This window comes from Lathyrus oleraceus, chromosome 7 (assembly GCF_024323335.1).
Source record: "Lathyrus oleraceus cultivar Zhongwan6 chromosome 7, CAAS_Psat_ZW6_1.0, whole genome shotgun sequence".
NCBI lineage: Eukaryota > Viridiplantae > Streptophyta > Magnoliopsida > Fabales > Fabaceae > Lathyrus > Lathyrus oleraceus.
Window position 1 is genome coordinate 159597248 of NC_066585.1, and position 12968 is coordinate 159610215.

At 33.1% G+C, this 12968-nt stretch overlaps 1 protein-coding gene across 1 annotated transcript; it reads left to right on the forward strand.

Moving 5' to 3' along the window:
- The first annotated feature begins 9414 nt into the window (after positions 1-9414).
- Positions 9415-12751, forward strand: LOC127102583 (uncharacterized). The gene is made up of 10 exons (XM_051039937.1): positions 9415-9772; positions 9849-9924; positions 10016-10088; positions 10170-10221; positions 10711-10720; positions 11003-11082; positions 11444-11501; positions 11600-11686; positions 12043-12136; positions 12322-12751. The coding sequence occupies exons 1-10, from the start codon at positions 9589-9591 to the stop codon at positions 12352-12354; spliced, it is 747 nt and encodes a 248-aa protein (XP_050895894.1). The 5' UTR covers positions 9415-9588; the 3' UTR covers positions 12355-12751.
- Positions 12752-12968: the final 217 nt, after the last annotated feature.

The following is a 12968-nucleotide window of genomic DNA, read 5'->3' on the forward strand; positions in this document are numbered from 1 at the left end:
AAAATAGATAAGTTCTAATTGCTTTTAAAGTGCTCTCGCTGTTTTTAAAATCAATGCCTAGTTTTTACTATCCAGTTCGACCCTCACGCTCTCGGGATTGTCGGTTCTCACCTTAGTTAATTTCCCACTCTCGTGGCAAAATCGTATTAAATAGCTTCTCACTCTTGTGACAAAGTTAATTAAATTTAAATTAAAAAACACAGCCAAGAAGATTGTTTGAGACAAGAAGTTTTTCACCAATTATTATTAAATCCCGTCTAATTAAATTTGTTACATACCGATACTGGTAGTTTAGCCAGACATGTTAAATAACACAAACACAGGCGAGCATAAACAGATTAACAATACAGCAAACATAATTATAATAATAACAAAGCAATAACAATAATAATTGAATAAAAACCTGACAATTGGATTAATAGAATACGCCGAATCTTGAAATACTTGAGCAGTCCTCCACAGGACGGTAGGATTCTGCTTCTTCGAAATAATTGCTTAAACTAAATTAAATAAATTGTAGTAGTTCCCCAGTGTAGGAAACTACTACTTTGGCTAAATGGAAAACGGAAAGGGAAAGGAAAAATGGAAACTCTAAACGGAATGGTAACTAGATTGCGGTAGAGGAAACAATGTTGCTGAAGAAATATAATACTAGAAAGCAGAATTGCTGTAGAAAATAAATTGCATAGAAAAATTCAGCGTCCCTTTCGTTTCCAACATCTGTCTTTTTATATCCCCTGGTAGGTCATGGAAGTTGAGAGAAACAAGGATGACTTGGTTGAGTGAGGAATCCACGGGAAAGTGACTCTGGAACGAGAATTTAGGCACGTTGGCTCACTTCTTTGACTGTTTCAAGGCGTTGATTTTGGCCCCGTGACGTTCATCATGGGCTTGTGACGGTCGTCACAGGCTGGGCGTGTCGGTCGTTACACGCTTTGTGACGGTCGTCACATCCACAATTTTTGTGTCCCCTGTTTTTCTGTTTTTCTGCTGCTTTCTCTTCTATTTCTTCTTCTTTTCCTTCCTTTTCTACACTTTGCTCATTTACGCATGTGAATTAAAATACCTGTAAAAATAACTCGAATACTTGCGGAATAATCGAAATATAAATGAAAGTGGTACGATCTTTAAGTGTAAATCAAGACAAACATACGCTGTATTTTCGCATTATCAAAGTGCTATCAATTTAACCAAAAATCCTATACTACATTCGCGCTCTAAACATATTGAAATTTGACATCACTTCCTTAGGGATCTTGTTGAGAAAGGTGATGTTGTCTTCGAGCACGTTGATAGCAAAAATCAACTTGCCGATATTTTCACAAAACCACTTGCAACAGAGCCTTTCTTCCACATCCGTAGGGAACTTGGTATTCTCGATATCTCGGATCGCTTTTAAATTTAAATATGATGCTTGCTCTATATCTATGCCTGTCTATTCCTTGATTTATAAGTGCGGGCTATTTGAGGGCACTCATCGTCTATCATCATTGGAGGTAATATTGTTCCTATCTATTTGAACTATCCTGATCAATTATGTATGTATATACGTGTTCTATGTAATGCAATTATTGATGTTCATTTTATGGTTTGATCTAGGTTTGACCAATTTCTATGTTTGAATTATGCTTGAACTTGCTTAGGTATCATATTTAACATGCATGTTACTGTATTTAATTATTTGTCTTAAAGTTTATGCTAAACAAATATGGCAATGTTATTTACTTATTTTTTTTTCTCCGTGCAATATTTATGCATATAATTCTTACATTGACTTCATGTTATGTGCATGGTTGTTAATGTCTATCTATTGCAAAGTAATTGACTAAGTGCTTATGAATATATTTGTTTCCTGTTGACCATATCATTGTTTCTTTTTGATGTTGTAAAAGGGGGAGAAGCAATGGAAACACAATAGCAGATTTATTATAGCAGAATTTTTGAAGGCATGCATAAAATCAGAGGGAGGATGCAGATTTATAATAGTAGAATTTTTGAAGGCATGCATAAAATCCGGGGGAAGATGTCTATCAAAGTACGTGATTGTGTCACGGTTTTCCATAATCAAAAAGGGGGAGTATGTGAGGGCAAAGATTCCTTGTCCTTATTTGAATGATGTCAAATTTTTCTAGTTGCTCATAACATGTGCTTTGGACGGTGTCATCATATGATATAATGCATTCATTCTCTAACATACTCAAAGTATAAGTGAAATGAGTCCATGCATATAGGAGCATTTCATAGATGTGAATAATGTAATTGATCATCATTGGTACCTTAGGTTCATAAGAAAATGGTTTCAATTGACCAAAATATCAAAAACTCATTTTTGACAGTTCAAGAATTTTGAGTTGACTCATGACTTGGAGCGTAAAAGTCGGGTCTGAACAGGTCGAGTCATGAGTCAACTCATGACTTGGAGTAGTAGAACTGTTAGTCGACTCATGACTTGGAGCGTAACTCTCGAGTCTGAACAGGTCGAGTCATGAGTCGACTTAACTCTAGAAAAAACCGGTTTGAGTCGACTCATCCCCTGTTTGAGTCGACTCATTGGCTGTTTCATTTGAACCATGTTGCCACGGGTCTGAACAAGTCGAGTCATGAGTCGACTCAACTCTGGAAAAACCAAGTTTGAGTCGACTCAATTGTGTGAACAGTTCGACTGGTCGCTGTTGGCACTCAATTTTCTGTTGTGCATTGTTGCAAAATTATTATGGTATGTCTGTTACTTTGTCCATGCATCATATAAATATTCTAGAGTCTCTTCTTCAAAAAACAACAAGAAAAGTGAAAGATATACACCAAAATGCTCTTCATCTTCATTCTCCATTGCATTTCTCAACAAATACACATAACAATTTTTGTTGATCATTGTGCATTGCTGCGGTGATAACGTCAAAATAGGATTGTGTAATCTTAGTTTGGGTTGAGGCTTTGTGTGGGCTTTTCTTGAATAAAACCATTGGGGTTTTGTCCTTCAAGAATTGGGGGTTTTTGCACTAACCTTTGCTTCACAAATTCAGCCGATTGAAAAGTTTAAAGAACGGTGAGTTTGGTCAAACAAGTAAGGGTAACCGGAGGATTATGAAGAAAGCTTAGGGTTCAAGCGACTTGCGATCGAAATCTACCGAGCTGAAGTTTTGAAGAACGTGGAGTTCTTGCAATAAGGTAGCTGTAACCGGAGGTTTGTTTGATGCGCTAGAAGGACTTGGTTTAACTCGAATCAAAGGGAGAGAAACGAATAGGATCTCCAACAACACTAGGGGTTGATTGGTGGTGATCATTTATTCTCTTGTATCAACTTTGCAACTTAATAATAAATATATCTCAATTCTAGATTTAGAATTGAGGGCAGACATACCCTAAGCGAGGACGGTAGGGGAACTGCCTAAACAAAGTCGATGTTGTTCTCTCTTTCTCTTAACTCTTTAAATTATGCATTAATTATGTTTTGTGTGAAATTAATAGTAAAATCAATCTCGCTTGCTTGTTGTGCATAGTAGTTGTTCGATAAATTGGTGCAATCACTTCGATTGCAACTGAGTAAAATTCTGCAGATTCAATTTGAGTGAAATTGAGACTTGGTGTGGAGTGCTCACCAAGTGTTCGATAAAATTAATCTCACACAAATCTATTAAGATTTTACTTGCTCTCTTATTGTGTTAACGCATTATTAGAGGTAACAATATCAAGGATTGTGGTAGTTAATCGATTAATTTAGATAGTGGTTGATTATCTCTATCGTAGTTATTCCATTCGGTTTCACGCATATCTGATCTTTCCATTAACGAATCGTTTAGACGATTATAATCTAGGGTGCTTTCGCCACCGTTGAAAACATTTTTTAAAAAGCGCTAAATTTCAAAAACTGATTTATTCAACCCCCTTCTAGATCGGTACTATCGTCTAACACAAATCACATAAGAAATTTTTTGGATGGCCGTTCAAGAATTTTCATTTTAGTTTTTGCTTTTGTTGGTTAATAATATTTTTTTAGTTTTGTTGTAAAACTATAAGTTGTGTGCCATTTTGGGTTTGCAATTGGTGTATGCAGTGAACATTTTTGGTATAATATTTTTGTTTTTGAAATGGGCAAAAGGTACAATATTTCTTTTTTAGAAATGGACAAAATAGTTCATGTAATACAAGTTAAAACGAAAATACAGAAAAAATAAAAATAACAATGTTTTCCTCTCGGTTATTATATTAAATTGGGGTAGCAAACTGACTCTATTATCTTATTTTTTCTTATAACTAAGAAAATGTGGGGTGTGCCATCCTGTTCTAAAAATAATAATTTGGTCATGTATGTTAACATCATGCTTCATTTTACTCCATTAACTTAAAAAAGTCCATATTGGTCCATTAACTATTCAAAATGTACCAAGTTAGTACTTTTAGTCTAATTAGCAACAAATTTTGTGACCAGTTTTTTAGTTTTTCCATTGCTAATTAGAAGAAAAGGACTAACATGACATATTTTTAAGAGTTAAGGGATCAAAATGAACTTCGAGATTAACATACGGGGTCAAAAGGATATTAAGCCCAATAAAAATGCAGTAAATGGGATCAAACCCATGACCATTAAGTATTTCCCTTCGGTGGAATTTTGACTAAAGGAAAAAAAATTCGCATATTTTATGACGTCCTTCATCACCTCACATATGAAATCGGGGTTAACCCCTATTTATAATCGAGGTAAAGAGGCCATTAAGTGATAGTGTGGGAAGAACCGATGGACCTATACAATTTAAAAGGACTAAACTCACCATAGAAGCTCATATGTGGTCGACATTTATCTTGTCCAACATCACCCCTTAAACACCTCCTCAGCAACCCTCAAGTCATCCCAACTCATTTAGTACATTAGGACCAAGCAGGAAATGGGTATATCCAAAGTCATATTAGATAGAATTTGGAAAATTTTACACTCAATTTCAAAACCTCCTTTAGCCTTCCATGGATTGATTACCGAACTTTGTGTTGCTATTTCTGGTCTATTTACGATTCATAAAAATACAGGTACAAAAATTAGGAGTTTTGGAAAATAAAAAATAATATATTTAAAATATACAAATTATTTCACCACGGTTGGTTCTTTCGATTGTGGTTATAGCTAGCGCGCTATCCAGATTAATAAACCTCCAAAAATTGCGTTATTAGGTATTGAACCCAGGACCTTTCGGTTTTTCACTATGATTGTATATTACAATTGTGGTGATATGTAGCGCACCTTCCAATTTTTTACCATGATCAATAAACCCAAGTTGTAAGTAACCTACTTATAACCACATGTTACTTTATCACAGACCATCAATCATGATTATATCTCTTTCTTGAGCATTGTTATATGTGTTATTTGTAGTAATGCATCGTTTGATCAGCGTACCATAAAGATAGAATTAACTCGGAAAAGTAGCTACCATAAAATAACTAGTGATTATTAAAATGAAAAGGCTTAGAGTACTTGAGAATAAATGACAATGGTCAGATACATTCTCGGGTGAGTCCATTGAGACATCACCCCAATGATCCTACCACCCATTAGAAACTAAAATCTTAGAAACTAAAATCCTATCAAGTTAGAGATCAGACCACATATCCTTTCTATTAGGCAAGCTATTCTTAGAATAACTACTTTTAAATCCACTTTTTATATGATTTAGTTTTGTCCACGGTAACTTCATAATTTTTCTTTTTTTTCTTTTAATAATATTCATTTTAACTAGATATTGAATTGATATCGAAAGTATTGATGCAAGCCTTCAAAACGAGAGACTTATGATAGGTTTGAATTGATTTTGTAAAATTGTTTTTTAATTTTTAAAATTTAAAAATTTAAAAATTTATTTGATAATCTAATTTTATAAATTATTTTTTAATTGAGAATTTTAAAAACTAAAAAACTAAAATAGGTATTAGAAGTTTTGGTTGTTAGTTTTTAGTTTTGGAAATTATGAAAAGAAAAAAAATAAGGAAAAGAATACGCTTTGTATTAATGATATATTTATAATATTATGCAACTTTAAAATAGTTTTTAAAAATAAATTATATTTTTTCTTCAAAACTCTTTTTCAAAATTTGACTTACAAATTATTTTTAAAAAATAAAAAATAAAACTCATTCAAACAAAGACTAAATACTAAGATAATAAGATAACACATAGTAAACATTACCAGTTTAATTATTATTTCATATTTAGTTCACAGGAATACATTTCACAAGATACACATAAACATAATTAAAACACTATTTATTACTTTTATTACCCATAAACACACACATATACATATTATATGTATATGTGTACGTCACGGAAGCCCCATTTAATTTCCAATCCTGGCTCCAGTGTCGATCTTGGCCTTTCCAAATTTCTGAGTTCCTCCAAATGAGTTGTTGAATGCTTTTTTAGTTCCATTGTTATGGTTGCTAGTGCGATGATCTCCATTGGTAATATTTGCACCAGTTTTGATATTAGCCTCATCGAAATCTTGACGGCCACAGCTGTTGTTAAATGCATCGACAGTTCCATTGTTTCCACCATCGTTCCCACCAAAGATAAACCTGAATAAACCAGCCATCTTATGATATACGATATGATCTCTGTGAATATATATAAATAGTTGAAATGCTTAGGTTTGTGTTGATGTTTGTTGCTAACTGGGCTAAACATTATATAGATGCATAAAGTTACCATGATAAAGGAGAATCTTGTGCTATAATTGTTTCTTCAATATGAAGCTTTGAATTATTGAATTTATATGGAACCTTTTATGGTCCAGTCCCTTTTTCTTTCTCAAGTGTAATTTTAAGAAAAAAGATGCTGAATAGAAATTTGGTCTTTAATAAATAATATTAAACAGGCTAAATATACATTTTGATTATTAATTTTGTAATAATTAAAATTTATGCATAACTTTTATGTATTTACCTGTAGTATTTACGGTAAATTAAAATATATGTATAAAAGAGATTTCATGTGTCCAGTTCGTGTTGTTTTAAACTACTTTTTATTGGTGAAGATTCTCATATCCTTGAATTTAGTTGGGTACATGTATATTTATCCAATCAAATATTTTTATTTTTATTATTATTTTTAAATAAAAATTTAAACCAGTTTACACTAAAGGTCTTAACTATAATTCATGGGTACCTAAGAATTTATCTTTTTTATTTTCCTTAAAATAAATTTATTTTATAAAAAATATTTAATTAATTTAGTTGTTTTTGAGAAATGAGAACAAACCATATAATGGTCAATATTTGTTTCGTATCTCATAAATTTTATGGATTAATCACCTCATGATAGGTCATGAGTAGGAGTATCTACATTGAATTAAGACCGATACGCAAATGAGAAAGACATCACATATTCATCAAAGATAATCACTATATAGATTATCTCATTTATAAAATGCTCATCCACCATTTATTTTGCAATTTCCAAAATAATCACCATAAAAAAATGTTTAGTAACTCGATATAACACATACCTAAGATTAAACCAGGGTCGACCCAATCATATCGAAGGCTCCGTTCTAATTTTAAAAATAAGTTCAAAATTTTTTAAAAATATATCAAAAATACAATTATGTATTAATTAAAAATAAATTTAATTATAATTATTTTGAGTTTTGATCAATCTTAATTTTTGTATGTATTAAATTTTTATCATAATAATTTTTTTAATTATTGAATTTTTTTAATAACATTTTATTTATTTTTGTTAATATATAAAAATAAAATAAAATTTTCAAATTTTTGGGCCTTCTAAAATGTGAGGCCCTGTGCTGCAGCACATACTGCACATGCACAGGGTCGGGCCTGGATTAAACATTAAATCATTACAAGAAATAAACCCTAATTACATGCAAACTATAAACATATCAAAACCTAATAAGTAATAACATGCAAATTTTATAAAGAAATTAAAAGAGAGAATGATAGAGAAAATATACGTCAAAATTTATTTTGGTTTAGTGCATCGTTCGTGTTTGGATCTAGTCCAATCTTCAATGGCGAGTCATTAGAAATTAATGAGTCTTCCATTAATAGAAATTTTACAATTGTATTTTGATACCATATATATTCTTAGACAAAATGACAACATAAAGGTAACTGCTAAGAAATACGAATCTAAATCTTGATTCTCCTTATGCTCTACAAAGTTCATTATGCTGCAAATCGCTTAAGATCTTCAATCTTGAATCAAACCATCTTCTAAGAATTAAAGCACTCCAAAATTTTGTTTGCAGCAAAGTTCACTCGATCGTATCGAAATTCTCTTGTTCGAGTCTTTGAACTTTTTGAGGAAGCTAGAAACTCAAAGATTTCGTCTGTAACGTTCTTCACTCGATCCTACTGAAATCCCCTTGGAGAAGAAACTCTTCTTTTTCTTCACTGGATGTCAGTCTCCAAAAATTACAATTAGAAATTGATTCTTCAATCAGAAAACCGATAAACTTCACAAGAACATTGCATCTAATGGAATCCCTCCACTATTAGATCTCACACTCTCTCTTAGTATTGAGACACACTCAATGATGGTGTTTTTGTCTAGAGGTTGCATATGAATTTTTCAAAAGAATTTCACATAATACTTATTGGCTACTCAATAAATCAAGGAAGTTTTTCTTCAAGGTTAACTTGAGAGAAAGTTTGTGTGGTTGAAAAAAACACTAAACATCTTTCCAAAGATTATGAAAGTATATTTTTAGAGAAAGAAGTTTTTTATTTTTATATGTGCTATAAATAGAGCAGTAAAAAAGTGTAAAAGTGACACTTGATTTGCATCAAACCCAAAAAGAATAATGAATGACATGAGTCATGAAAGAGAGTGACATGAGTCATGAGTTGAGTCATGTGACTCAAGTCACGCAAAATCATAAATTGAGTCAAGTTTCCTTATTTGAATTCCAAATGAAGAACTCTTTTATGATTTCAATCAAAAAGAATTCTGATTTAAGTCAATGAACCTCATGATTCGAGTCAAGTGGAGGCTTGAATCAAGTCACACTCTGCGCGCCAGAATCTAAATTATGAAATATGATCGTGATTCAAGTCAAGATTTTCTGTGACTCGAGGTTTCCCAAACCAAAATCCCCACTACGCCAAAAAGGTTTTTTAACAGCGCATCTTAGACAGCGCTTTTAAAAGAAAGCGCTGTCTAAGGTTAAAATAAAAATAAAACACGGAAAATATTCTAAAAAAATAATGAAAGCGCTGTCTAAGGGGGGGTCTTAGACAGCGCTTTTAGAAAGCGCTGTCTAAGACCCCCCCTTAGACAACGCTTTTAGAAAGCGCTTTTAAATATAGACCTTAGTCAGCGCTTTTGAGAAAGCGCTGTTTAAAGTCTTTCAATTAAAAAAAAAATTAAAAGGGTTCTACGTGAGGATATAAAACATTACTGTATGAAGATGTATTTCCGACGACAATAAACTTATGACTAAAATAAGGGTTCTACGTGAGGGGCATTCTGGACTTTTTATGGGAGCACGCGTGGAAAGAGGATTCCCCCTAATGAATCAGGCAACACTGTATTCGATTACAATCTATCCAGGAACGGTGGTGAAGGTCGATCAATGATCGATGGAACTCACGGCACATGGTTGTACGATGGGACTCTCCGCATATAGAGCCACCGTAATATTACTCTTCTTCTTCCTCTCTCACTTTTCATTCACCACCGCTATCAGAAAGGATATCGGCTTCAAATTTACTCCTTTCTGCAAAACCACCGTTCAAGGCAGATACCTTCTCTCCGACAACAATGGTATAAATTTTCTTTCTCAATTTGATATTAAAAAATTGTTTTATTTATTTATATTTATATTATTTTTAATTTGTAGGTTATGTATGCAATGCTCTTTCAATTGATTCAAAATCTCGCTGTTGTCCTCAAACCGGGAAGAAATTCTCTTGTCAGTGAGTTTGTTTCCCAACTCTTATCTTTATTTTGAATTTTGAAAGTGAAAATCCATAACTAAAATTGGTTATTGTGTTTAACGATTTGCAGTGGATGCAATCTTCTTTCACAGTGTTGCAATTCTTATGAATATTGTGTTTCTTGCTGTCTCAATCCCGCACTGGTAATTTTTTTTTTACTGATTTCCTGATAATTCAAGTTTCACGGAGGGGGATAAATGTTTAATTCGCGTTTAATTGAACAGACACGTAGGGAACAAGTGTTGAAGATGAAGATTGCTAAACCGGCTACTGCAAGTAATATTTCTGTTTTAATAGTTTGAAATTTTGTTTAGTTTTGAATATTGTATTTAGCGCCTTGAATTGACTAGTCTAGATTGTAGGTAGGTGTATATTTTGAATCAATACTTTTGCAACTTGATATGATATGTAAATTTAAGGACTTGGGTTTGTTTGGATGAATGGCTTAATTAAGATTTTATAGGATAAGCACTCTTCATATATGTGCTCGTGTATAAGCTATTTATATGCTCAAACTGATTTCATTTAAGTTATAAGTTGTTTCTGTAGGCTATCAGAGCTTATAGGATAAGCACTCTTCATATATATGTGCTTTGTGAGAGAAAATACACTCAAACTGATTTTATTTAAGTTATAAGTTGTTTTCGACTTTTCGTAAGCTATCTTGGAGAGCTTATAAAAATTAGTTGAAAGCAGCTGATAAGCATATTATAAGTTGTTTCTACAAGCTCTCTCAAACACTGTGTCATGTGTTTATGTCAATAGATAAGTTCAGGTAAGCTATTCATAAGCCAAGCACAACCTTGATAAATTGACCAAACCGTGCATATATTGAAGCCAAAACCATGTCTAAATTCCGACTCACTAACTTGTTAGTAGAATCGATAATTTATTGATTTTGTCAAGAGTTTAATTAAACACATTAGTCTGACAAAAAGCGTTTGCATGCAAAATAACTTATTTTTGCAGCCTAGGATTGTAAATTCGTTCTAAGAGTTAGCTTGCGAGTTAGTTTGAAAACTATGTTTATGATAAGTAAAGTTGCTAATGTTTCTAGGTATTTAATGTTTCAGGTTCATGAAAATGCTTATCTTAGTGACCTCCATCACTGCTTTTCTCTGCCATCAAACTCTTCTGGTAAGTCTGCAGAAGTGACTGCCTTGTAATTGTGTTAAGCTCCTAATCCTGTTTTGACCTAACAAGGTGCCAATTCTAAAATTTCATCAGTTAGCGATACATATAGCGTAGCAATAATTTAGCATACTGTTTTTGCCGATACTTAAGGAGAACGGTGTGAAATAATATTGAGTAGTTAAGTAGACGGCTACATTTCATTCAGATGACATTGTACTTCATATTCATCTGGATACATATACTTCAGCCATGTTGTTGTTATGGGTGGTTGTAGATTTAGGACTCTGCCGTATATATTTCTGCTTTTGGCCTATTTATAGCAATTTTGATGGAATCTGGTATTTTTCATGTATGGAAAGCATAGGGTCAAATAGTACTCTCACAGAAGCAAGGCTGAATGGCATCAATGTTGTTGTTGGGAGGTATATTATTATTGATATTGGTTCTTTTTAGTCGAGGTTAATGTTTGCAGTTTCTTACTGTGGCTTAGGAGTTGAACTTCTTATCACTTGTTTGACAGGCAAGGTGAATCATGTAATTCAGTTTGCAAATCAAGAGGACAATCATGTGTCCCAAATAAACTTGTGGTGCTTAATCATTGTGACATGTAAGCGATGCTTTGAATCTGTGTTCTAAAATTCTGTTGCTGATATATTTCAATGGTACTATTGAGTTTTGCATCCGCACTGCCAATAAATCTATAATTTTGTTGGCTTTTGTGGTTTTTATCTTACATGCATACAAGGCATATTCTGGTTTTATTTTTCGTTTTTGTTTATCCTCTAGACAAATAACCTAGGATCCATTTTATTAATGTTTGGTGCTAGCATGCTTGTCATGGATAATGTATCGGCAAGGAAAACAATATGAAGCGAGGAAGAAATATTATTCTAGCGTGTGAACGCTTTGTTTGTTTTCTCTTTATGTACTGATCGAATCAATTCAATTTTGTTATGTGAGCAGTATACAGAAATACATGAACTGCAAAGGATCTTGCTTGGCAAGTGTTGGGCCAGATCAACCTGCTGAAGTCGTTTATGATGCCCCCAAGCTTCTGGTAATAATTTGTTTTATGATTTAAGAAAAAAACAATGTTAGATTCCAGAAATTTATGAATAGACGTTTAAGGCCAGAATTTTTTTCAAATATAAATTGAAATAAGATGATACAGTGTCATCGAGTTCATACATTTAATGATTATTCGATGTGTATGGCTGAAATATTCAGTTTGAACTTCTGTAGTACTCTGGTCGGGCATACTTAGGGCATACTTAGTCGGGCATTAGATGTCCCTGAGTATTCTGGTCGGGTGAGGGGTAAGGGATTTGGAGTCACTCCGACCTCCCTGAGTATTAAAAAAGGAAAGGCTCCTAGTAATCGGGAGCTTCATGCAAGATTGGAAGCCATGCAAGCTGAGCTTGATGCATTGAGGAGAGAAAGAGAGGCTAGCGCCTCAACAGTATACAGAGATGCTTCGGACAAAGACAGTATCAACTGTACCTTTCAGCCGAACATTCCAGAGGTAAAATTGTGTACATAAATTTGTATATATTTTGATACATTTAAGGCAAAATTGGTTTGAATTGGTATATATATATATATTTGTTAGCCAAAAATTGGTAGAAAAAAGGCCAAAATGGCATATATAAAATGTGATAATTGTCTGTCAAAATCTGGTTGAAAACAGGTAGAAATTCTGGTTTATAAATCTGGAAAAAATGTGGTTTAAAACAAAAGCTTCAAAAAATTTCGTATACCTTAGACAGCGCTTTTGTAAAAAGCGCTGTCTAAGGGGGGATTAGAAAGCGCTTTAGGCAAAAGCGCTGTCTAAGGGGGGGGGGGGGGGGGGGCTTAGACAACGCTTTTTGAAAAGCGCTGTCTAAGGTATA

Coding starts and splice junctions, on each gene's coding strand:
- LOC127102583 (XM_051039937.1), top strand. CDS start 9,589: ATGGAACTCACGGCACATGGTTGTACGATGGGACTCTCCGCATATAGA. Junction 11,083..11,443: donor TCTGCCATCAAACTCTTCTG/GTAAGTCTGCAG, acceptor TGGAAAGCATAG/GGTCAAATAGTACTCTCACA. Junction 12,137..12,321: donor ATGATGCCCCCAAGCTTCTG/GTAATAATTTGT, acceptor GAACTTCTGTAG/TACTCTGGTCGGGCATACTT.